General features: G+C 42.0%; 1 protein-coding gene across 5 annotated transcripts in view; it reads left to right on the forward strand.

Moving 5' to 3' along the window:
• Armc3 (armadillo repeat containing 3) overlaps positions 1-27,716 on the forward strand; it is a 95,073-nt gene that overhangs the window by 27,333 nt on the left and 40,024 nt on the right. For all 5 annotated transcript variants that reach the window (XM_021156446.1, XM_021156445.1, XM_021156447.1 and 2 more), the window contains exons 5-9: positions 2,369-2,437; positions 2,975-3,150; positions 7,012-7,206; positions 12,352-12,535; positions 27,414-27,566. In XM_021156446.1, the coding sequence (XP_021012105.1) occupies positions 2,369-2,437; positions 2,975-3,150; positions 7,012-7,206; positions 12,352-12,535; positions 27,414-27,566 (777 nt within the window). The remainder of the gene's footprint in view (positions 1-2,368; positions 2,438-2,974; positions 3,151-7,011; positions 7,207-12,351; positions 12,536-27,413; positions 27,567-27,716) is intronic.

A 27,716-nucleotide genomic window follows, 5' to 3' on the forward strand; every position in this document is an offset into this window, starting at 1 on the left:
CTTCTTGAGCTCTTTGTATATATTGGATATTAGTCCCCTGATTTAGGATTGGTAAAAATCCTTTCCCAATCTGTTGGTGGTCTTTTTGTCTTATTGACAGTGTCTTTTGCCTTACAGAAGCTTTGCAATTTTATGAGATCCCATTTGTCAACTCTTGATCTTACGGCATAAATATGCTTTTTTAAAGCATAGAAAAATAAGGAACTTTTGGTACAGTTGTCACAAAAATTGTTCTGAAGTATGCAGGCTGGCACCAGTACAGCACTTGCTAAGGGTGCATGGGGTTTGCCTCCCAGAGCCTTGCAAGGCTCCAAGTAGAATGCTGAGGATGGTACCTATCATTAAGTGCAGAAAATGCACTGTTAAAACCTGCTGTTGGACCGTAAATGTCATCTCCTGCTGTATTGATCACAGGTTGGGCCTGGAAACCTGACTGAGTCCATGTAGGGATGAAGAAATGACAGATGTCATGGTTTGAATAAAAATGTCCCCCATATGCCCATAGGGAGTGGCACTTTAGAAGGTGTGGCTTGTTGGAGTAAGTGTGGCCTTATTAGAGGAAGTATGTCACCAGGGGCAGGTTTTGAGGTCTCAGATATTCAAGCCAAACCTAGTGGCTAACTGTCTCTTCCTGATGCCTTCGGATCCAAGTATAGAACTCAGCTACTTCCCTAATACCTTGTCTGCTTGCATGCTACCATGCTTCCTGTTATGATGATAATGGACTAAAGCTCTGAACTGTAAGCCAGCCCCAATTAAATGCTTTCCTTTTAAAGAGTCACCATGGTCACTGTGTCTCTTCACAAAAATAAAATCCTAACTAAGACACACATACAGACAGAAAGTCTGGGGTCAGGCAGGTGTCCTTATGGAGGGCAGCAAATTCTCGTAAGGAATCCAGAACCACTGTGGGCTTATTAGGTACAGCTCAGGGAGAAAGGCAAGCCAGTTTCATAGGAGGTCTTTGTAGGGATGTAATCTCTAGGAAGCTGTTGCTAATGCTTTCGGTAAACCCGTCAACATTCACACATGGACTGAGAGGCAGGCTTTGCCAGTTCCCCAAGCCTGACCCAGGGGAGGCTTTGTCAATTCCCACAAGGCACTGGGTCCTTATCAATAACACACATTCAGGATTTCCTCTGCTTCCCACTGCCCACCACCTCGGAACATTGCACTTGTCTAGCTACAGACAAAGGCTGCTTTATTTGTTGGACCTTCACCCACTTGCAGCAGAAACAGAGAAATCCGAAGTTCTGACACATTGAAGAAAAGCCACCTCCACATCCCACAGGAAAAGGTGCTCAGTGAGTGACAGAGGACGGGAGGATAAAGGGACCAAACAGAGAAGTTGCAAAACTGAAAAACAGCAACATCTTTCTTTTTCCTCAAAAAGCTGGAGTTAAGTCATCAAGGAGCAGGGGGCAGGGAGGTACCTGTTGAGCCTTAGCCGAGCAGACCACATAGAAGTGAACTTCAAACACCAATACCTTTCTAAGTACTTTTGACATCTCCTATAAGTGGAATGTAACCAATCAGAATATATCAGTTAAAATACATTAAAATAATTGTTTGCATTCTGCACAAGCTTATGAAAATTAAACTTAAAACCAACCTTTAAATGGAGAAACTAAGTGACTGCAGGTTCCCGTCTCCTTCTGATATCCCTACAACATCAGCTAAGCCTCTAGGAAAACTGAGGAAGAGCCAGAGGACCAGGACACCTACGACAAAATATGGTCTTTTAGACATGACGGGGAAGCGGCTCCAAAGAAATCTCAACAATATGGTTTCCTAAAAAAGACCTTGCAAAATGACGACAGTCAACTTGCCAGTGTGAATGGGGGAATCCACAGTGCTCCATCCTTAGATGAAGAGCTACAGAGAGAAGATGAATTAGGGACAAGCTTGAAAGGCATATAATTCCTAGAAGTTGGCTCTAAACACATGTACATGTGAGTGATGGTAGGTTGTACATACACACACACACACACAGAGGCAGGGGGAAGGGGGATATGGAAGGAACTGGAGTGGGGGGAAGGGTGGAAATGATGTAATATGGCACTCAGGTATAAACATTTCAAAACAAAATTAATATAATAAACAAGTAAGGACACTGTAAGCTAGCTTGGCTGGTGTGTTCCAGGTCTATCTGGCATGTTGCTGTTACCATGCTTAGTGTTGATAAAGAGGCAGAGGCTAGTGGAGTAAACTGACCCGAGCATGAAACCTGCTACCTCCTTGTTCCATGCTTAGACCTCAGTATTTTATCTGTGAGATTCGGTAGAAGCACCTGTCTCCTAAGGAAATACTTAAAGACATCGCCATTAGTATTTTAATAAACATTCGTATTTTGTCTCTTCCTTTGTAGGCGATGTTAAGAAGCTCTTGAGGGAGTTAGAAGTTATGAATTCTGTGATTGCTCAGCTCTCCCCAGAAGGTAACTTTGCGTCCTACTTTTATTTCCAAAATGAAACTGATTTTTTTTTACATTTTATTAAACTACACATCAAAAAGAACTTAGGAGCCATCAGCTATGAATTGTCATTATAATCTTACAAACCACCAAACCACAGCTCCATTTTCAATTTCCAGAAAGTGTGATGTGAGCAAGGTTTGTAGAGTTTGTTGTCCAAAGCCTCTGTCTCTCTGTCCCTGTCTCTGTCTCCATCTCTCTCTCTCTCTCTCTCTCTCTCTCTCTCTCTCTCTCTCTCTCTCTTTCTCTCTCTCTCTGTGTGTGTGTGTGTGTGTGTGTGTGTGTGCATGTTACTAAAATTGAGTCCAGGCATTTGCTTATGTTCAGAGAGTACTTCACCACTGCACTATATCCCACAGCACTGGATCAGTAGCACCTCCTGCCCTTGCCTGCCAAATCATTAGGATCACAAGTGTTAGGATCACACACTGCTCAAATAGATTGTGAAGAAGAGCGTTTGTAAATAGCTAACAGGCTGTCTCATTTATTTGTGATGTACAGAAGAAGTTGTCATCCATGAGTTTGCTAGTCTTTGTCTTGCGAACATGTCCGTAGAGTACACAGGGAAAGTCCAGATATTTGAGCATGGTGGACTGGAGCCGCTCATCAGACTGCTGAGCAGCTCAGACCCGGACGTGAAGAAGAATTCTATTGAGTGCATCTACAACTTGGTACAGGTAAGGCTAACTTCTAAACAGTGTTTTGATGTTACTACAACTCAGTGCTAAAGGCTAAATACAGGAAGCTCTGAGATTTAGCCTGAACACTGTTAAAAAAAACAATGTTTGGGCAAAAGCCAGTTATAAGGGATGGGGCTGGAGAGATGGATCAGGGATCAGGAGCACTGGCTTCTCTTCGTGGACACAGGTTGCAGTTCCCAGCACCCACATGGTGGTTTACAGCCATCTGCAGCTCCAGTTCAGGGAGATCTGATGACCTCTTTGGTCTCTGTAGGTACTGTATGCACAGGCTACACAGGCATGTAGGCACATGTATGCACAGGCTACACAGGCATGTAGGCAAGACAGCCGTACACGTAAGGTATTTTCAGAAGCCCATCATGGCATTTTTCTTCTCCTTTAAAAAGGGAAATATTTTAAGACTCAACAGTTGCACATGGTTGTTCTCAGCACACTTAGTATTAATCACTCAGAAAAAAAAATAATGGAAACTTCAAGTCTTTCAGTTTTCCCTTTTTATAAGTAATTATCTATCGCAAGAAAAGAAATGAATTTCAGTTTTAAAAGAACAAAATGACAGTGCATTCAGTTCATCTGAATGCACTGGGCTTGCTTTGAAATGGGAAATGTACAATTCATGTCAAATCTGGGAAGGGACAACACACACACACACACACACACAACCCACCGCTCTCACCTCAAATCACACGAGAAAGCTCATTCTAAAGCCAAACTTGAGTAATCTTGGCCTGGAAAGTAGAGGGCTCCATGTCCCCAGGTGGAAGCAGGTCCATGAGGTTTTACAGGAAGCAGAATAAAGAAAGTCGCAAGCCAAGGCACCGTAGATGCAGTTACAGCAAGATAGGGGAATCTGCCCTGTGGGCCTCAGAGGATATCTAGGGCAGTCTTAGCTTTGGGTTGGTAGGAGCTTATAGTAGGCTAGAGTAATAAATTCCAAAAGATTTGTATCTATTAGCCTGTTAGTTCTGACATGGATGAGCAAGGATCAACTGTCCACGGGGCCAGAACTAACACAAGGTAAGGTAATCAGGCTGTGAGCCCGCAGTGTCCTAACCTCTCACATCACCAATGCCTTGACATCAGGCTGTGCAGACACAGCTTCTTGCCAGAAATTCTCATTCATGAAAGCAAGCCGCTGGGGCAGTCCTGGTGGGCTCAGAGAATTAGGTGGCCAATGGCCAAAGCTTCGGACTGTTCATTGGGAAAACCTGGCATCCGAGTCTGCTCAGTGTAATTTATTATTCCCAGCAACAAGGTGCCCTCTCTTCAGGATGCTTTCCTGTAGAACATAGCTGCCGTGCCCCTCCCCACTGTGCTGTTCCCTGTATCCTGTCCTCACCTAGAACCGGTCAGTTTAGAGTAGTGATTCTCAACCTTCAATCCTAAAATTATTTTCATTGCTCCTTCATAACTGTAATTTTGCTACTGTTATGAATCATAACATAAATATCTGATATGCAATATGATAGGATCTTTTGACCCATAGAGGGGCGTGACCCACAGGTTGGTAACCTCTTGTTTAGAGAGCTTTACCAGCCGTCCCTGCTGCTTTTTCTGCTCAGGCTTCATAACAACAACCAAGTTTGCTTGGTAAGCTTTGGGTCAGCTGAAATCCTAAGGCGCAGCATGAGGGGAAAGGGAGGTGACTGAGAGACAGTTTCTAGGTAGGAAGATGGGAAGTGGCTCAGAAACGTTCTCAGCGGGTCCTGGCCACATGGTGTCCTCGTGCTCCTGAAACAGGCATCATCATCTGGGGGAAGTTCAACTGCTTTCTGCTGTCTGCTGTCCCTGATCCTCTAACCTCCCATCCCTCACCATCCCAGCTTACTGTTGCTGTGATAAAATACCCTCACAAAACCAATTTAAGGGAGAACATGTTGTTTCTGGCTCATAATTCAAAGTATGTACTCCATCGTGGCAGGAAATTAATGACGCAAGGAGCTTGCAGCTTCGGGTCACATCACATCCACAGTCAGAGAGCAGAGAACAATGAATTCCTGTGCTCAACTAACATCTTCCATTTCACACAGCACAGGATCTGCCACCCAGGGAGTGGTCCCACAGACAATTAAGATGTGTGTTCTCATATCAGTTACTGTAATCAAGATAATCCCCGAAGCTCTCCTCAGCCCAGAGAGCCTCTTGCAGGTGTGCTTACAGGCTTGTCTCTAGGGTGATTTTTGTGTTGTCCGTAGTAGTCCATTAACACTGTCAGTCCAACTCACTCAGCAGACTCCAAACTTTCTATCTATGGATTTCTGATTTTAATCTCATGACTCCTTGTGGTTCTTTTTCTTCCGAGTGGAAATAAGAAGCATGCCCTCTACAGTTCTTCCTAACAGAATCACTGGGGACTAAGGAGATACTCGGGCCACAAGCTGGGTGGCTCAACATAACAGTCAGTTCTGGGTCAAGAGGTTCAAAGTTTCAATGTTATCATGACTTATCCTCCAGACACTGGACAGAACTGTTCCTCATTGCCCAGTTATTTCTGGTAGCCAGCACTCTAGACGGCCTCTATTGTCTCCATCCTCGTGGGGACACGTTTCCTATCTTATATGGACACCGCTAAGGACCCACTATACTCCAGGATGACCCCATCCTCCCAAATTAGATCCACAGTGACTCTCTCTCTCCACATTCTGGTCAATTCTGAGCCCCTGGAGGAAATTACTCCACTCATTTTAAAGCCATCTATAACTTTTATGCCTGAAGGAAGCTGAATATTTAGAGGTTAGGTGAAAGAGGAAGAAAGGCTAAGGTGAATGTGGAGGCTTTCCCTTTGTGTGTGTGTGTGTGTGTGTGTGTGTGTGTGTGTATGTGTGTGTGTGACTGTGTGTATATCCATGTGTGTATGAGTGTGACTGTGTGTGTGTGTGTGCATATGTATGTCTATGTGTATATATGTGTGTGAATGTATCTGAGTGTTGTGCATACATGTTTATGTGGGTGTGTGCACATCTGTGCATGTGAATGTGGAGGCCAGAGATCAATGTCCAGTCTTTTTTGACTATTCTCTACCTTACCTTTTGGGGAATCTCACTAACATGATGATGAAGAAGATCAGCTGGCTGCCCACTAAGTTCCAGGAATCCACCTATTCTGTCTCCCTGGAGCTAGAATGCAGGCTTGCTGCAAGCCTGGCTTCTTTACATGGGTCCTGGATATCCAGATCCACCTTCTCAGGCTTAAGTGGCAAACGCTCAGCTGACTGAGGCACATCCCCAGATCTCCTTTTTACCCTTAATGCTATTTTAATTACATTTTTGCTTTTTTAAAAGTCATGATACAGTAGTAGTGAGAGTTTGGGAGTTTTCTCCACTGTTCCATACAACATCTTTTGCCCCATAATTGCTACCAGGATTGATTCTTCACATGTAGCTGATTCTCTGAGGTCATGTGTGTCTTAAGTCAAGGTCATGAATTTGAGAAAATCCTGCTATAAATTTGCATACAGGTGAATGGTACAGGTGTTTCACAAACAACCCCCTGAAGATAAAGAACCCATGCCATTATTTATCAAATACTATTTGAAACAGTCTATCAGTGTGAAAGGAATTGCATTATGGATACATTTCAATGTATGACTGTTTATAGAAGTTTGCAGCAATATGAACCCTGCGGGTCATAGATGTTGTTGAGTTCCTTTGACAATGTCTGCACAAATAAATATTGTGTTACTTTCCATTAAGAGTTTTCTTTTGTCTGTGAGTTATTTTGGAATCTGGAAACAAAGATGGAGAAGTTATAATGTAATAATAGATGCTCCCCATTCTGGAGATTGTGTTTTGTTGTACAAATGATATGACTCGTGTTCTCACTTGTATCCCACCTCAGGATTTTCAGTGTCGGACTACACTTCAAGAGCTAAATGCAATCCCTCCAATATTAGAACTTTTGAGGTCAGAGTACCCCATTATCCAGCTGCTGGCTCTCAAAACCTTGAGTGTCATCACGTGCGATAAGGAGACTCGGACGATGCTGAAGGAAAATCAAGGGCTGGACCACCTCACCAAGATCCTGGAGACCAAGGTACTCATGTCGTTCCAAGATGTCCTCAGGCCTGGATGGTTTTAATTCTAATAAGCAGAGTTTACAGGAGCAAGTCATTAATTGCTGTGTAAAGTCTATTAGGCTGTTTAAAGGCCTAGTTAGAGAGACCATCTAGAACTGATAGGAAAAAAGTCTTCTAGCTTTGAAGGTCTAAGATTTTTCTGGAACACCTAGAATCAGTCTTTTGATCTCTCTGCCCATCATGATTTTCTGTGAAATGAGGCAAGCAGAGTGATCTACCTTCCAAATACATTGTGAAACATCGGAGGTGATGCTGGACAGTTCCCAAAGGGTTTGCAAGGACTGTATCTCCCACTTGAAGAGTTTCTGTGTGTCTTACATCTCCTGGTTACAAACACCAGTCTAGCAGGATGCTTCAGACCATGTAGCTGCACAGACTTGACTCAGATCCATGCTGAAAGAATCCCCAGGCTTAATTCTAGATCCAGATGTTGATGTGTAGATTTCAGATCCACTGCTTCTACTCCAATACACTATATTAAACAACCTACTTAGCTCCTTTTAGAAAGTAAAGAAAGTGAGACAGTCTAGGAGGTTAAAGGCTCCTTGAATATTAATATTAACATTAAGCTTCAGATTAACCAATTGTCCCAGTCCTCACTCCGGCAGCAACAGGAACGACAAGGACACCAAGGCGGGTTCACGCAGCAACTTCTTTTACTTGTGGCTTTTCCCCCTACAGCTCTCTTCCCTTAGGCTTCTTCCCCTACTCTTTCTTGCAGCTTTTCTTACAACTTCACTTACAACAGCTTCTCTTACTACAACTAGCTTCTACTTAGGGCAATGGCTAAACAACTATACTCCTATACTCGAGCTGACTGACCTCATCTAGCTCCACCCCACCTCATCCAATCAGAATTCACACACACACACACACACACACACACACACACACACACACACACACACACAAAAGCTTCAGGCACGAGCTCAGGTCGGTCACTGATAGGCTGACAGGTCCGGATCACGAGGAACGGTTCAGCCTGGCAGGCAGCCCACGCATGCAGCTTCATTGCGCATGCTCGGATGAGGCAGTAAACATATTGGCCCATGCAGCACCCGCTTCCCGCACCATCCATCAGGTTTTCTCCTAAAACATTAGAGACCTCCGAGATTATACAAAGCTGAGAAAATAAAGCACAATTTCAAAAGCTGTTCTGACACAAGCCTATTCCCTTGCCATATACATCTATGTCTGATTCCATGACACCCTGTTACCTTGTGCATCAGCTCTGTGTCGAGACTTTACATTTATGGGGTAGAACTATAACTGTACTATATATATATATATGCTATATATACTGTTAGAACTATATAGAATCTAATGGTACTATTATTTTGTCCTATCAATTTGTCCTATAATTTCAAATGAAAGATGTAAATCAGAGAGGTTACTCTGTTCAGTGAACCATAGGTATAAAGGGATTAACCACAAAATAAATGATTGTGTCACAGTTCTATCTCCTGTCTTCTTGGAATTAAAATAAAAAGCATAGAAAGATCTGTTCTGTGTGGTAGACACAGGTATTATATGTATGTGACTTTATTACCTTCCCATCTCTTTCAAAGTATGACAAACTATAAAATAACAATAATTATATCACTAAACATGATATATATATAACATATCTATTTATTAGATATATCTGTTTATATTTGTATTATTCTGCATAACATACATCATATAATTATCACATGTTTATATCATTGTATATATCAGATATATTATACATATCATATGCAATTATTGCATCATTAATCTCATTTAACAGATGTGAAAAAATGAGGCTGACAGGTTAAATACCTGTATGAAGTCACAGAAAGTGCAACTATACACAGAAAGTGAAAAAATATGAAGTATTTTCAGTCTACTATGGATATTTTATTTGGAAATTAAATTATACTAAAATACATAGAATGAAATATAAAAGTTTCCTATCTAGGGCTGGAGCACAAGGCTCAAAGTGATGTTCGTTATGTTTTCTATGCACTGAAACTCCTCAGCAGGGTAGCGAGGCCAACACAAAAGAAGGCTACAAAATCCTAACAAACTTGAAAGCAGACCTGAAAGACAGAAAGCCCAAAGAGAACAGGAAAATCTACTGGAACTATTAAGTCGATTTCTCAAGGTCACAGAATAAGTCAATTCATTAAAAAACTGTGTTTCTGTATCTAGTAATGAGCATTCATAAAGCAATATAAACATAACTCAAGTTACAATACTTTCTGTGTGGATGTATGTTTACTGGTTTTGTGTGTATGTTTGCATATGGTGTCAGTGGGCACATGTTTGTGGAGGCCAGTGATCAAAATCAGGTGTCTTCCTCAATTGCTTTCTCTTTACTTCCTGAGATAGTGTGTCTGATTGAACCTGGAGCTGACCAATTCAGCTAGACTGGAAGGCCAGCAAGCCCCAGGCATCCTCCTGTCTCAGCATCCCCAGCACTGAGATCACACACCCATGTGTGCTCAGGCCAACGGGGTTGCCTGAAAAGCACTTCAAGGACTGAGTGAGTTCCCTAGACTACTACAGTATATTCTTAATGCATGAACTGCAAAGAATTAAATTATCAAAATTTGTGTCAAATATATTCTTGGAAGAAGTGCAAAACAGCACTAAGGAACACTTTGATGGAGAGCTCTTCCATGTCTGTGGGTTATAGCATGATTTCAATAGGAATATTTTACCAGTCCTCTGATTTGTTGACTTGGTTTTAGTTAGGCACTGAATTAATTATTTGTTTTCAATTTTTCTGGGCTACTATTTTGATTTGCCCCCCTCCCCTATTCCTCACTTCTGTCTTCTGAATAAAGACAGAATCTCTCTTTTAATGCTGACTAGCCCGACTAGCTAACTACGTTCACCAACCTGGCCTCTAATTCACAGAGATCTACCTGCCTGTGCTACCTGCACACTGGCATTAGCACACCTTACCCTAGAATGAGTGCAAAGTTAATAGGTGACATTTATTATTATTCTTAACCTTAGAACCTTAGATTCTATGATATAAAAATAATGAAAATGAAATACTAAATTATAACTAACCATCTCGAGTTGTATGACAAGAGGACAAGAGAGTACAAAACAGAGTTTTATGTTTAGATGCATGGATACAGACATGTGCATAAGCATCCTACGTAAATGAAGAAGAAACACTGGGCAATTCCAGCTTTTGCAGCTAAAAGCAGTGACAGGGTCTGACTGATGTCCATCACTACCTCCTTTTATTAGTCCAGGTTCCTTCTGCCCTCAGCAAGAGCATCTCCTGATCAGGGAGAGCTTTTAAATCATGACTCATCTTCATTGATGAAGACTAGAATGGACTGAGTCATTGTAAGTTTGTTTGCCTATTTGGTTTTGGTGTGTGTGTGTGTGTGTGTGTGTGTGTGTGTGTGAGAGAGAGAGAGAGAGAGAGAGAGAGAGAGAGAGAGAGAGAGAGGGAGGGAGGGAGGAAGAGAGGGTCTCACTGTGTAGCCTCGGCTGGCCTGGAACTTGCATTAATCATTTATTTCGTCCTCCTAATTGCTGAGATTATACCATACGCCACCATGCTTGGCTGCTCATTATACATTTGGAACAGACTGGGTAATTGTTCTTTCCAGTGGCTTTAATCACAAATATGGTAATACCAAGAGACACACTAAGAGACATTGTATTTTCTAGACCTCCTTCCCTTTGATTGACAACCCAACTTCCCCATCTATAGCAACTGTCTTCTTTGATTATTGATTTGTGGCATGGAGAACCCAAGCTGTCCTGGGGCAGCCTTAACTTCTAATTCATTAGAATCATTTCTTGTATGTCCTGGTGGAAATAAGATCTCTGGGCCAGGAAAGCATAAGTTACAGGCACAAGAATCAAAAGTTTCTCCAGAGAGCCATTAACAGTGATGACAAGAAGGGCCACCCCAATACCCAATACCCATGCCTTGTTTCTAGGACCTGTGAATCTTAGCTAAGGGAGAAATAGCACTGTATGTCAAGGCACTGATTCCAAGCATATTCAGCCTTGTGTAGGACATCGTTGCAGCCTCACAAAGTATGACCACCTTATAGGTGATTTAATAGTCTTTGATGTAATAGTCTTCCAAAGGCCATTCCAAAATTCTATCATGTCCCTTGCTTGAAGGTGGTAGCAAAGATAGTAGGACCAGGATGCTCTGTGAGCACAGGCCCCTGCTGCACTTTTCTAAAGTCAAGTCCTTGGCCAGAAGCAATGAGATTGGAATGCAGTATGGATGATCTCTGCCACACCTCTCATTTTCAGTTTAAGGAAGGCTATAGGTTCACACTGCTTTGGGAACCCATGTGACTCTTCCACCAAGAAGGCCACGCTCCATTGCTTCCCCCCATTACTTTCAAGACTTTAGAGAACATATTTACCTTCAGCTTCTGTCCTATCCCAAAACTACCTTCCTGAACTGTAGGTTACAGCTCAGGGGTAGAAAGTGTGGGCCTAGCATGGGCAAGGCCCTGGCTTCCTACTGAGTATTGCCTAAAAACTTTATACTTTTTCCTGAAGAATTTATATTTAATGGAAGATAATATAAGCAATTTCAATTCACTGTAATTACTGGCTGTTTTCTTCATTATTTTATCCATGAAACATTTTAAAGTAAGAGAAATGAGAAAAGATGACGCAAGTGGCGTGGGATGCATCATCGATAAGGACTTCTGCCTCCCCTCTGGCTCTCTCAGCACAAAATTAAGCACACTATGATCTGATTCATTAGCACAACTGTGGTGGTTTGGATGTGAAATGTCCCTCATAGGCTCATGTGTTTATACACTTGGTCCCCAGATGGTGCTGCTGTTTTGCAAGGTCATGGAAGCTTTAGGAGTGGAATCTCAAGGGAGGAAATACATCACTGGGGGGGTGAGCTTTGAGGGCTTATAGCCTTGCCCCATTTCCTGTTCTCACTCTGACTCTTGACCACTCCTGCCTTTTATGTTCCGGGCCATGATGGACTGTGTCCCCTTGGAACTGTAATATGGAGTAAAGCCTTTTCCCTCTAAGTTGCCTTAGTCAAGTATTTTGTCACAGCAGCCTGTGGAGCAACTGAAAGGACAGTTTTCAAGCTGTGTCTGTTTTTTGATGACTAGGAATTGAATGACCTTCATGTAGAAGCACTCTCAGTGATAGCCAACTGCCTGGAGGATATGGACACCATGGCGCTGATGCAGCAGACAGGGAGCCTCAAAAAAGTCCTGTCATTTGCAGAGAACTCCACAATTCCTGACATTCAGAAGAACGCTGCCAAAGCTATTGCCAAAGCAGCTTATGACCGTATGTATCCCCGTAACATAATCTCAGCACACATCTTCCCTTTGCATTCTTGATCTATATCTATAAACACTAGAGCACCTCCCTGATGTAAAGATACATCTCAGATAAAAAGCAGGCCCCAAACATCTCACTGCCAATAAGTTAAAATACAGATTGCTTTGTCAGGAGTAGGGTGTTACAAACTTAACACCACTTAATTATAATCCCGTTTTTTGAAAAGCAGTTCATTATGAATTTAAGCTTTAAGCTTTTATTTCTCCCCAAATCAGAATAGCACAGAATGCACGTGGTATTTGAGTCTCTGAGAGAGTGGTTTTGAGAGACTACGCTCAGAATGGCATCTGAGGACTCTCAAGTGTCAGCTGGAAGCCAGCAGTGCCGTATCAGAAAGCAGTGTGCTTGTTCTGTGTGCACAGTAAGTTTTCATTTCTGAGACAAGCTGTGTTGTTACAAGTCTGTAAAACAAGAGTGATTAATTACATCCCAATCACTGAAGATGCAATGATAGCTTCAATATATGTGTGTGTGTGGGGGGGGGGGTATTAGTAAAAGACAGGGACTTAGGTTCCTCCCTTTCCGTCACTACTCTTCGAAATGTGACGGCAGCTTTGAGGGCTTCTGTGATTTACATTCTAAACATGTGTACTCACATCTGAATATATGTCTGTGTATATGTTGTGGAGAACATTTTTTTCAGCCCATAGTGGATTTCCTAAAGATTCAACTTTAATGTAGCAAAGAGAAGATCTCTGTGTAGAGTAGAGTTAACATAGTGGGGCTTCATGACTTACACTATCGACACCAAATCTAAAGACAGGCTGTAAAATTATGAATTATTTAACATCGGAAATGTTTGCAAAGGGGTACAATAAGGAAACTGCCGAAATAGGCTCTCTTTATGGGAAAGATTTTTATTGTGAATAAGAGAGAGAGAACACCCAAAGGCATCTGGAAGAGTCCAGAGCAGAGAGAAAGAAGCATATACCGGACATGGCCAGGGCTATCTGTGAGAGGCAAGAGAAGAGAGAACAGCAGAGATGTAAGACAAGGAGATAGCAAGAGAGAATGTGAGAGTGGTGAGCTCAGCTGGCTGGCGGGAGAAGGAAGGATGGCATGCTGGCATGGAGGCTTTGAGATGCGTAAGAACTTGTGAGTAGGAACATAGGAGCCTGGAGACCAGCATGGACTTTGCGTGAAACCACAGGTACACATTGTCAGTGGAGTCACATGTCCTTTCTGCCAGAGGCAGGGCAAAGGACTCCTGGTTGGGGCAAGGGCATGAGGTAGGGGGAAGAAAACCTGTTTCACAAGTTTCTCAGGGATGCTGGCTTTTATCTGGCAACCAGGAATCCTCTATAGTTTAACTCAAGTTTATGTCTATGTATGTGGGCTGCTTGAGTCCTAACAGGTAAATAATGGCTTATCCCAGTTCTAACCATTGGAGCTTAGATGTTATCACACTGGGCCAGTTCTGTTTTCTCTCTCTTCCACTATTCTTGGTGAACTGAGACCTGATTACACCTAAGGAGGTAAAATAGGATACCAAAAACACTGTCACACCCCACATTGCTTAACATATCCCTCTCTGAGATTTGGTATGACCCAGTCTTTCCAGTTTGTTCAGCTCCTGCTAGTGTAGTGATTGTATACATTTCATGGTGATTGTATACAGAGAGGGAGGACAGACACACTTACTCCAAGATATAGTTGAAAGGAAGGTTTTTATTGTAGGTATGAGGGAGAGTATAGCCAGAGACATCTAGCAGGGAGAGAAAGTAGTATACTGAATGTAGCCAGCAAAGTGGTCTTGGCCATGAAAGAAGAGATGGGGGGAGGGGGGATCAGGTGAGGGGAAGAGGGGCAGAGAGAGAGAGAGAGAGAGAGAGAGAGAGCTCCAAGAGAGCATGTGGCTGAAGTAGCAGGGCTATGTAGGAGTGAGACCCTGGAGGAAGGGCATTCTATGGGCTCCAGAAGCTTAGGATAGAGGACAGGGTGAGAAGAGCCAGGATGTATCAACATGTATCATCTAACACAGAGGACCAAGAAGAGGTTGCTATGGTGATCTAAGTGAAGAGCAAGGACTCTGTAAGAGGTATTGGTGATGCAGGGAGCCTGGAGGCCAGCATGTGCTTTGGTATGTTAATGGACACCAGGGGTAGTCATTTGCCCCACATTTCTCTTAGACAATGATCAATCATGTGACGGAGAATGAGTGGGGACTCCAGGCAGAGCACCTGGAGGACTAGCTAGGACAAGTTTTGATAGTATTATCCATGGCTGTGAGGGAACAGCAGTCTCTACAAACCTGTCCATCCATCCATTTGTGATCTTCTTTCCATAAACTGAGACTACTCACAAAGATGTGTCAACCATGCTTGTGGAAACACAGGATCTACTCGGGAAGAAGACCACTGCATGAAAACTCCGGGTAGACAAGGGCTAGGTTCCAATGAGTACTTACAAACCAGATGTGGAATCAACTGTGGAAATTTCCTGGGTGAGAAAGTCTGGACAGGATGCTCACTGAAAGGAAAGACATGTGAAGGCTCAAGGGATACATAAGGTTCCAGATCTGGACATTTGTAGGATGTCTGGTGAATGGAATACAACAGAGCATTGAGCATGTTGGTTGAGGCTATAGAAGTGGTAGGGAATCATTATAAGCCATAATTGTTGGCATTTAGTCTAGGCTCCGCTCCCCAGGTGTGCCTGACTCACTATAAAAGGGGCTGCTTGCCCTCTCCCTCTCCCTCTCTCCCTCTTCCCCTCTCCCCTCTCCCCTCTCGCTCTGTCCTCTTGCTCTTGCTCTGTCCTCTTCCTCCTTACCCCTCTCTCCCCATTCTCATGGCCAGCCATTACTCTTCTACTTACCCACCCCCCGTGTGTGTGTGTGTGTGTGTGTGTGTGTGTCTACTCCTTCAACTCCCCTACCCATGCCCTGAATAAACTCTATTCTATACTACATGGCCATATGGCTGGTCCCTGGGGTGGGGGTGGGGGGATGTGGAAAGGAATGCCTCAGCATGGGCCCACAGAGGCACCTGCTTCCTTCACACCTGATTACCCAGCCACTGAACATATTTCTTCTCTCTTTATTTTTATAAAACACAACAACAATATTTCGCATCAAGGAAGAGGCACTGAAGACAGAGTGAAGAGGGGACATTGTACTTTTCATTCTGTAAAGAATAGCACTCTTGCTATAAGGTTAAAAGATTGGAAGCATGTATTGCCTAACACAGAGGACCAAGAGGAGGTTGCTATGGTGATCTAGGTGAAGTACGAAGCTTACCTGAAAGGACTTGGGGGTATAGCTGAGAGAAGAATGCTGACTTAGCATGCATGAGAGCCAGCAAAACACACACACATACAGAGGCCCACACATGCATGCATGCCATTACACACACACACACACACACACACACACACACACACACATACATGCATGTACTCACACACACAGAGGCACACACATGTATGTAGTCACACAGAGACACACATTTATGTATGCTTTCACACATACCCAGACACACAGATGCATGTACACACACAGATACACACACAGACACAAAGACAGACACATGCATGCCTGCAAATACGCACATGCACACAGGTATGTGTCCAGAAAGTAAACTGAAAAAAAATACAAATAACATGTCTCCTCACATGTAGAAGCTGTGACAAGAGTAGAGACTGGAATAGCATTACCAGAGTCTGGGATAAGTCTGGGAGAGAAGAGTAAGGGGGGGGGTCGGTAATGTTCTACAGCACAGCGGGATAAAAGGCTTGACAATAAATGAATAACTGACATAATCATTCCAAAGCAGTCTCCAGAGAACACTTTGAGTGTTCCAAACTCAATGATAAATATTTGAGGTGATGGATTTCAGTTAACCTGACTAGTTACTACACATGTATATATGTACTAAAACACCACATGGGACTCCATGTATAATTACTATATAATCACTGTATTCCAATTAAAAATAAAATATACATCAAAGATCGTATTCCACCCTCCCACTTTGACAAATATGTATGCATAAAATCAAATCATTAAAAGTCTGAGGGCTTGGTGAGGGATCTGTGAGTGACATGGCTATTGTACAAGAACGAGGGCCTGAGTTTAGATCCCCAACATCGGTTACATATACCTGCAGTCTCAACACAGGAAAACAGAGATAATGAGACTTGCTAGCCAGCCAGTCTAGCCAACTGGTGAGCTCCATGCTCAGTGAGAGACACAGTCTCAAAAACAATGTAGGGAGCAATAGAGAAAGATATCCACTGTTGACCTCTGGCTTCTATAAATATGTGTAGGCACACATATGCATATACCACAAATGCACATTTACACAAGTCTCGTGTATGATTTCAACATGATGTGAAGTTGGTTATATAGAGAGTAGGTAGGCAAGCAGGAAGGCCAACAGACAGACAGACACACACACATACACACACACACACACACACAAGTGCTCAAGCACTCGAGCACACACACACACACACCGATACTTGGTGCCATAGCACTGATCCAGTAAGCTCAAGGCGCTATACAAGCAGAAGCCCCAGCCTGCCTTGGCCCGCAGAGAGGCTCTGTTAGCCCTTGTGGAATGGTGACATGGGCTGAGGTGGGTGGGAGGTGGTACTCAGGATGAGGCCAAATGTCTGATGTTTTACAACTGAGAATACTACAATGCAACACCAAGAAATGGGAACCTAGAAAAGGTGTGAGTTTTATTTGAAGAAAGAGAAATGAGTGCCCTCTGTAAAACTCTGATTAAAATATTAGCAGTATAAACTTCACCCTTGCAGCCATTGCTAGGCACACAGTTCAGCAGCATTAGACACGTTCAACATTCTCTGGCCCTTCCCATCTGCAGAGCATCACCCAGAATGACACAGAAGGTGACTCTGCTCATTGTTTCTACTTTGTCCTTACAGATCTGGCTGCTTCGGTCTCTTTGTGCCCTTAGGATCACACTGTATTTGTCCCCTGGTGACTGTGTGGCACCCAGCATGCTACCCCCATAACGCCCATTCATGTAATAGTGTGTGTCAAGATTTCCTTGTTCTTACGGCTGGACACTACTTTAGTTGACACCACATGTTGATCTTCGATTCAGCCACTGATGGACAGTTGAGTTGCCTTTTCCCTCTTAGCGACTGTGACCGCAGCCTCTATTGAGTGAGTATAAACACATAGGTCTTGGACTCTCTGCTCTCACTTCTTGTGGTGCGTATCAGGGAGACTTTCTAACTCAGATGCTAATTCTATCTTTAATATTTTAAGGAATTTCTGTGTTCTTCTCTCTAACAGCGACACTGTTTCTTTATCCCCAGGGACAGTGCTCAGGGTTCCAGTCTCTCCACATGCTGGCCAACATTTGTTACTTTGTTTGGTGATAGTAAATGTCCTACTAGGCACACAATGACATCTCATTCTTGCTTTTCTTTATATTTCCCTAGTAATTAGCAATGTTACCAAACTTCTTCACCTGTTTATTAACCACGTGTAAATCATTATCAGAGAAATGTCTCAGTCTTTTATGTATGTGAACACATACACATGCATGTGTGTGGGAGCCATAGAACAACTTCCAGTATCCTTCCTCAGGCACTATGCACCTTTAGTTGTTGGTTGTTGTTGTTGTTGTTGTTGTTAGGAAAGATCTCTCATCAGCCTGGAACCTGTCAAGTAGCCTAGGCTGACTGACTAGCTCGTTCTGTGCCTCCCTCTTCCCAATGCTGGGGCTACAGACATGAGTCAACACTGCTCGATTTATTTTTAACATGTGTTCTGAGGATCAAACTCAGGTCTTTGTGCTTAGTAATTTTACTGAATGAATTCTCTTCTGGGACCCATTTTTTACTTTCTGTTTTGAAATAAGGTCACACTAAGTGCCCAGGCTGAACTTGAACTCACCCTGTAGACGAATCAGGCCTTGAACGTGTGATCTTTTTTTTTTTTTTTTTTATCTCAGCCTCCCAAGTGGGTGGGGTTTCAGGCCCAGCATTGCTGTGGCATAGAGTTGTAGGGATTCTTCATGTGTCATGGGTCCCAACCCCTTGTCAGTGATTAGCTGGTCCTTTCTCCCATCCTGCAGTTGCCTTTTTACTGTTGATTGTGGGTTTTGAAGCATGTGTGTCTTTCATTTTTATACAGCCACATTCATCTATTCTCAGCCTCATGGTTAAGTGGTTTTCACCAAATCCATTGAAATGAAGGCTTTTTCCTATTGAAGGGGTTCATGCTGTAAGCGCTTACCGTCGGACTCCTGTCCTGCTCTCACCGTCTGACTGCTGGCCTGCCTTGAGCTAATTTTTGCAATTAATTTAAGGATGTTTCCAACTTCTCACTTCTGTATGCATATAGACAGTGTTTCTAGCTCCATTTGTTGGAATCCATTTTCTCCCCTTTATAATACATTATATTCATGCACACAGTCTTTGAGCTCTTTGTAGCCTTTAATGTTTTCTGGTTCTTCCTTATGTCAGTTCTAAAATAGCTACATTTCAGCTTCAAGTCGTGTCTCCTCAGTCTTAATTTTAGGATCTAATGACTAAATCTGTGTTGACTCTGCCTCTGGGTTGTCACTGTGTCATTGCCGGAACCAGGACTTTCCTGCAGCTCAGATTCTCCTGCTGGGTCATGTCTCTGGCCAGCCTGTGCTCATTCTCCTGCCGCTTTCGGACTTTCTTGTCCTAAAGACCCCTCCTCCCTTAAAGTGTGCAAATTAGTAGTATGCAGATTATCTTTTAAAAGGCACTGGCACTTTCTATAGTATGAAGATAGTCTGATTTGGGGTGATTTTAAATTTCTGTCTTAGGAAACAATCATTTAGTCAATCTCTTACCCACATGGACTCATGGATCTGACCCTAAGAGAATAAATTACAGTGACCCAGGCCCCTTTCTGAGTCAGGACAAGAGATCAAAATCTCTCCTCTTAAATTGCAAAGTTGTTTTTTGTTTGTTTGTTTGTTTGTTTTTTTTTTGGTGGGTCTTTAAAAATTAATTGTTTTTGTTTCCAGGGTTTTTGTTTTGTTTTGTTTTTGTGATTTTTTTTTTTCCGAGACAGGGTTTCTCTGTATAGCTCTGGCTGTCCTGGAACTCACTTTGTAGACCGACCAGGCTGGCCTCGAACTCAGAAATCCGCCTGCTTCTGCCTCCCGAGTGCTAGGATTAAAGGCGAGTGCCACCACGCCCGGCTCAGGTTTCCAGTTTTTAAAATGTCAGTTTTACTTTGAGATTAGCATGGCGTTTTCTAGAATGAAATCAATGGGTACACACAGTTGCAAACCCTAAAAAGGCTACTCTGTTTATGAATGAGGAAGAATTTATTGCATGCCTGCTGCATGAGAGGCGCCAGTCCTGAAAGTAAGCATGACTGGAATCAGATGCACTTCCCATAGGACGTCAGACTGGGCGCTTACACTGCCACGTTCTGTTAAAGCAAGTTGGCTCATCACAGAGGAAGTCCAGGTTAGGTGCTTCTTGCCGCATGGTATCTGTTGCGATGTTAAATACTTTAATTTACTTAAAACTGTCTTACATTCACTTCTAGTCACATTCATTAAATCTCTAAATTATGCACTCCAACTTTAAATTCTAATTTGATAGTAAGATCATTAAATATTACCAAAAATGATTTTGGAAAGTCAAACATTATGTAAATGTATGACAGTTTAGATATAATATAGTTGGATTAAGGGAAGAAGCAGAAACCATTAGCAGCCTTATGGCTGAGAGATGCTGAAAAGCTGCAGCCCCTGATAGCCGCCAAGGGCAATGCAAAGGTACAGGTGAGATTTATTTATACAACTACTGTATTTGAATTTAATTATGACTTCTTTGTTTTCCATACTTTGCTTTTCTATGTGTTTTGAGAGTAGATGTTTAAATTTTTTAGAGTTAAAATTATAGCAATGTAACTAGAGGTAAATATGCATATGTGTGTGTATACACACACACACACACACATATATATATGTATATATACATATATATATATATATATATATATATATATATATATATGAAGGTATAGTTAGTTATATGAGTCTTGTCATTAAATAGTTATGAGCCTCTCTTTTTTTTAAGTATCTCCTTACTATGACATTTTATTTTATCTACATTTTTCATTTCTAATCTAAATTTCTAGACAAATAAAGTCTCTCAGTCTATACTATCATTTCCCGGGCTAATCCTGGCCTTCTTAACATTCTATTTTGTTTTTTATTTGTTTCTCAAGTTAATCAGGCTATATTTTTCAGTTAAAAATTGTTCTGCAGAAAACTGAGTGCTATTTTTTTAATTGTTATTACAGTATATTGGAGATGTGTAGTCCTATGTGAGTTCAACTGGTTAGAGCCAGTTCTCTCCTATCATGTGGGACCCACCAGGCTGTCTCACAAACAGGTGTGCTATGTTTGTGAGTCCTCACCTCTGGGCGTGTTTGCTGTCTTTGAATGTGTTTGACAGTTTAGCTGGGTGTGGAAGTGTTGGAGAAAGTTTCTCCTTAACTCGTTGAATCTTGCTTTTGTGGCTTCCCAGTCTGAGCCCTGCTGAATTTTACTTTTCTGTATATATTTTTTCATATTTGGGTAAAATCTTTTCATTAAATTCAAAGTATCTGGGGCTAGAGATGTAGCTCAGCAGTCAAAAGCTCTTGCTGCTCTTGCAGAAGACACAGGGTCAATTTGCAGCACACATATGGTAGCTCAAATTAGTCTGTAATTCTACTCCCAGAGAACCAGTGTTGCCTTCTGGCTGCCAAAGGCACCAGGCAGGCAAATGGTGCATTTACATGCAGTTAGAACACTCTCTAGCCTCTCTCTCTCTTTTGAGGCAGGGCTTCTCTGTAGTCCTGGCTGGCAGTGATGCTATAGACCAGGTTGACCTCAAACTCGTGAGCTCCATATACCTCTGACTCTTGAGTGCTGGGATTAAAGGCATTCACCACCAGTGCAGGGTAAAAATATTTTTTTTTAATTAGAAAAAAATATAGTAAATTTTAAAAGTTACCCAAATGTATTTTTGTTCCACCCCCCACTCCTCGCCATGCAGCAAACTTTTATTCCATTGTACTTTATGTTCTTGCCTTGGCTTTATTTAGTCTTACTTCCCCCAGAATACTTATTACTATGTAATGTCTTTAAAGCGTCTTTGTCCTTCTTCTGTTCTTGTTATGCCATGGTAGAGCTGCAGTGTAGCTGTGGTCCGCAGGCTGCTCTGTCCCAGACTGGGTATAACCAGCAGATGGGGCTCTCACGGACCCTTTGGCTGTGTTTCTCATCAGCTGATATGTTGGTGGAAGCCTTTGGTCCACATTTGGATATTAGCAGGGGTGTTCTTGTACTGAGATGTCACACCCTCACTGTTCTGTCATCTGGTGCCACTTATAGACAGGTGGGGGCTAATAGGAGTGGGGCACATACTGAGAGGTGCAGTAGTTTTTTTAATCTTTTGCTAATTTTGTTATACTATACAGATGTGTATTTCTTGTGATCCAAGAAACATCAAAAATCTAAAATTTTTTCTTAAAAATAAAATATTGCACTTTAATTTTTGGCAATTTAATTAAGGGATATTAGAGTAAAAAAATCATATGTGTACAATTTTTTCTTGATTTATAAACAACAAATAGCTCTGTATTAAAGTAGAGCTGACAGAAGTATTCCAGATCTAATTATGTACAGTATAGACGTAACATCTCACCTGTGAGGCAGGTCTGGGGTACTGCATGCATACAAAGACTACCTGTCAAACTGAGGCACCATCTATTCCCATTCTGCTAAATGTATTTAAGCCAAAGGGTGTGGACAAGAAATACTTCTCATTTGTCAAGGTAACACGTGAAGTGCAGTATTTTTGACCAGAAATAGGTTTTTTTTCTCTCTCTCTCTTTTGCCTGTGGTCCTGCCTTTCTTCTTAGTCAACGGCTCTGACAGACCAGCTGGTTTTTTAGTAACTTCACTTCCTTCAGCGTCTCTCTGTCGCTAAACCCACTGACTCCAAAACAGCTGTGCAGAATTTGACGTCAACATGTTCAGTGAATCCTTTAGACAAATATGTCCCTTCTTGTTGAACTCTAACTCAGGGTGTGCCCATTGTCGGCTGTCACCTCCTTCTCACACTTGTCTTCATCTCCATTTCTAGAATAGTCTCTTGTTCAGCTCTTTTCCCAACTGTCAAACCCAAACCCTTCACATGCATCCATCATTTCAATACTGATCTTTGTAAAATCTTCCAGAGAAATCTCACTTGTGACTAATGCCTGCACCGCTTCCTTCTCTGCTTATGGATTCTTAAATCTGTTTCTAACCCTCTCATGACTTCTGAATCTCTGGCTGTTGCTTCTGATGGCTTCCCAGCACATGCAACTTCTGTGCCCAAGCTCAAGCTTTAGGAGAGTCTTGACTTCCTTTGCCAGCATTTCTACGGGCATTTTTCTGCATGTACTCTCAAAGACACTGTGGGCTGTCTGAAGCCATCTCTGTCTCCCAGATGATAGTGTCCAAATGAGGAAAGCAAGGATGAGCAGGGCCAAGTTGAGACAACCTCACTCGGTGTTAGCTATTCATCTGGTGGAGTCACACACCCTTTGTTTAGATTGGAACTTTCCCTGTCTCTGTTGAGTTACATTCTGACATACAAGATTTGTGCTAGGCTATGATTTTGTATTTATTGCTTCTTGTTTTGGTCCTTGCTTTGGATTTGGGGAGTTATCATTTTGACTTATTGCTATCCATGTTGATCAAATGGTTAAACTCAGCGGGAAAATCAAAATGTCTATTTCTATTGCTTTTCAAGGTGTCGATGAAATAGCTGTTTTTTTCTTTCTGGACCTATAAGATTGTGTGTATGTGCACACACATGTGTGTGTACACATATATGTGTGCCTTTGTGTGTATCTGTGTGTGCATACTTATGTGCATGTGTACATGTGCATGTCCATATACCTATGTGTATGTATGTGCCCACATGCCTATGTACATGTATGTGTACATATTTGTGTACATATGCACATGTATGTATGCATATTTGTACACATATGTGTGACAGCACATGTGTATCACAGAGCCTGTGACAGTAAAAGCTCAGCTTCAGGTATTGGGCTTGCCTTCTCCCTTGTTTAAGTAAAGGCTTCTCCTGCTCTTTGGGGTTGCATTATCAGACTAGCTGTCCTGTGAACCTCTAAGGATTCTCTCATCTTCTCTGCCCATCACCTCAAAGAGGCATGCTGGGTTACAGAGACCTGTGTTATAGCATCTGGCCTTTATGTGTGTTCTGGGCATATGTACTCAGGTTGTCAGGCTTGCCTGGCAAGCACTTTACCCCCTGAGCCACCTTCCTAACCATGAGCCTTTTTACAAACATGCTTTAAGCTATTAGAGCCCATTCTGCTTTATACATATTTCTAGTTTCCTGCGTGTGACCTTTATAGATTGCTATTATGATAAATTTAGAAAACCTGTGTCAAATAATCTGACACTGCTATTGTGGGACACTAGGTAAGCAATGGGATGAGAATCAACTTCCTGCCCAGCAGAATGCCCATTTCTAGGTGGGTGGAGTTTCTCTCTATGCTAACACCACTCATTGGGGTATGCCTGTGTACAGCTCTGTTGACATTTTTCTTTCTGGTTTCAACTCTTAAATTTGTTTTTCTTAAAAAGAAAAAGAAAAAGAAACTCACCCATCCATCTATCTTAATAAATCCTTAACCATGGACCTACTTCTGATGGGAGCCACGTGCTCTTACAAGTCATTCTGCTTACGACTTCCTGCTTGGCCACATTTGTTGACAGACTGTTTAACTGAGCAGTAGTGGGCTGGGCCAGTCTTCCTGGGCCACTGGTAGAGGTGGCCCCTTTCTCCCTGCTGGGTCACTCCTTTCTTATCTACCTGGCCACAATCTCAAATCACCTCTCCTTGTGTGTCTGACTGTACAACACTCTTTCCATACCCTTCCTACGTTCAGACCTGTTTTTCCTATCAATTTGTAGACAGTCTTGATGTCCATCTGCCAGATTCACTAGACATGCCTCATTATATTAGTTATACTAGTGAAACCCCTAACTTAAGGATTAACAAAGTTGTCTTCTATTATTTCTGTGTTGAAAGTGAACAATTAGAAACAAGTTTAATTTTTCTTCCCCAGTTAGAAAGTGCCATAAGTTTGGACAGCTATTATTAGTCCCCATTCCATCAGAAGAACAATGCTCCTATTAGCAATAATTTTTAATGTAGCTTTCCTTTCCATCATCCCAATAATATTTTAGACAAGTGAGTATGTTTTCATTGTCTGTCAAAAACAGCTGAGACATGTAAACAAATGATATTGGTTCTTGAAGTTGTGACTTGCATGGGAAGCAGGGTCAGCAGGAATTTGACCTGGCATCACTGGAGGGTGGGGAGGTGTTAATGACCTAGTTGCTGAGAGTTTTATGAGTTGGTGTTAACTACTCAGCAGGGACAAAGGTGGGACAATGGCCAGTCCAGAGAACAGGCAAGGACTAGCATTTCAACATTTGCTTTTAGCCCTGAAGCCTCTACCTTCCTTATGTTAGCACACTGGGTACTATTTTCAAAGGGCATTACTCTATTAAAGTAACCAGCTAGCCGTCTTTATTATCAACATAATTAAGGTATAAATACTTCTTGGCATAGTGGTTCGGTGAAAGTACTTGGTTAATATGTTAATTCATTTTTTAAATCTATTATAGCCACACTGCAATCAGTCAGCACTTTTGAGGTTTGGTGAACACAGCTGGATTTTGAGAACATTCCCAGCAGGGCTGAGAAACTAATTGCCCACAGTATTTATTTAAATTATTTTATAAAAATCTAATTGCCTTCAGTATTTACTTAAGTTATTTTTTAAATCGTTCCAGTCTTTACATATATACTGTTTTTTAATGTAACAATTATGTGCTCAAAAATTGATCGTTTCACATTAATTGCTACTGTATCTTGTCAGATTTTCCTGATAGAATCCATGCTGAGTGATCTGTTTAGGATTTGATTCAGAGACATCAGGGAAAGCTTAATGATACAACTACACCAATCTTCCTTCCTTCCTTCCTTCCTTCCTTCCTTCCTTCCTTCCTTCCTTCCTTCCTTCCTTCCTTCCTTCCTCTTCTTCCTCCTCCTTCTTTCGTCAGTGCCTCTGGAAAAGTCTCCAGCATTTTTTTAAACTAATAAAGACTTCCTGAATTTAAAAATATCTTAGAGGCCAAAGTGATGTATTAACTGCAGCTTTTGTTTTTTGTTTTTTGTTTTTTGTTTGTTTGTTTTTGAAACACCCATTCTGACCAGCTGAAGCCTGTCCAAGCACAGGAGTCATAAGGCTCCCAGGAAGAGGCTCCTGATTGGTTACCTAGCTCCACGCATTCTGAGCCAGATCTCTTGGGACTCATCTGAAGATGGATGAGCCCAGGCCAGAAAGTCTTTGCAAACATGACTGAACATGGCTGTTATGAAGAGAATTTTGGGGATCATTGCTGGAGAAAGAAGATCTTAACTTACCAGTGGAGACCCCCTTAGTGTTTGTTTCTGAAAGCATTTTTGGGAAAAAATAATTTAATTAAAATATGTCTAAGTAATTAATTAGTCCCACATGCAGATTGTAATAGAAAATGCTATCAGTGTTAGGAGGCCGAAGATCCTTCCTATATATTAATGTCCTTAGACCCCAAAGTCAGTCTTGTTCACTGGCCATGAAACCTTACTTTGTCAAGATTATGCTGTCAGATTTCACAACGATAATGAATAGAGACTCAGATACACAGCCAAAAATTTTAAAGAAACCAAAAGTAACTTGAAAAGGAATTATTTTTCAGCCGTTTCTTCCCTCAGCAGCCTCCAGAGCCAACAACCCCAGTTCTTAACACTGAGATTTTCAGACTCCTTAAATAGTAGAAGATTTAGAATGAAATAGAATGAAAAATTTTAAATTAACGAAATGCAAAAATAATCTTAATACTCTAATTGAATGTTCTGCTTTGACACAGATATTTCCTTCAGTATACTATGAAATTGGCATTTATTAAAAACAAACAAACAACCTAGAAAAACCTAGGACAAGAGAAAAATGTTTAAATGCTTGCTTAGTCTATCCAGGGTCCTGAGGTTCTGCCTTCAGCATCACACACACACACACACACACACACACACACACACACAAAGTTGGTTTGAAATTTAATATTTTATAACAGAGCAAATACCATGATGTGGACTTAGATTGGTAAGTGTTTTCAGAAAGCAAAATTATTCTAATGTGGTCTTATATTGTGACTGTGGTAACTAACGTGACATCTCTAGTCTATGCTGCGTGAGCACGTACAATCATTTGGGGGAAAGACACTTGAAGGTTTTAATGGAAGCTTGAAGAGTTGGACTGGACTTCAGCCCTCATTTCTCCCTCCTACTCCTTTCTGCTGTTCTCTGGAAGTCTTAAGTTTCCAGTTCTCCAACTGGAACATGGTAGGCACGCCTTAGTATTGTGTTTTATAGTTCAAGTAATAGAAGGTACTTGTGCTTTTATGCTTAGTGAGGAGAGAGCCCCGTGAACACAGAGAGCCGAGCCAGCTTGAGCACATCTTAAGTGTTTATGACATCTGAGTGTCTGTGCATCTCACCACACAAGGCTCCCTACCACATCTAATGCACGGCAGAAGGGGGAACGACGAATACATTTGACACCCACCATCCCTTTTGTGTCTTGGCTGTGGTCTGAAGGTGAACTAGGTACACATTTTGCTTAGTTTAGATTTAGACATTAAAGTTAGCAAATGGCTTGTATTTCTGTCAGGTAGTAAGTACACTTTGGCCAGGCAAACTCTGATTTATTTTTAATTTCTGTTTATGAAAGCTGAAAATAGAAAAGTTTTTCACGAACAAGAGGTTGAAAAATGCCTGGTGACTCTCCTGGGATCTGACAGCGATGGAACCAAGATTGCTGCTTCCCAGGCTATTTCAGCCATGTGTGAGAACTTGAGCTGCAAAGAATTTTTCAACACCCAGGGTAAGCAAGCCAGAGACCGCCAGTTTTTGAAGGCTTCTGGGTTGCTGCGCCGAGGCTGTGTGAATGCTGTTCTCAGGCTGTGTGTGTGGTGACCATGCTCAGACTGTGTAGTGACCATGCTCAGGCTGTGTGTGTGGTGACCATGCTCAG

This window comes from Mus caroli, chromosome 2 (genome assembly GCF_900094665.2).
Source record: "Mus caroli chromosome 2, CAROLI_EIJ_v1.1, whole genome shotgun sequence".
Classification (NCBI taxonomy): Eukaryota; Metazoa; Chordata; class Mammalia; order Rodentia; family Muridae; genus Mus; species Mus caroli.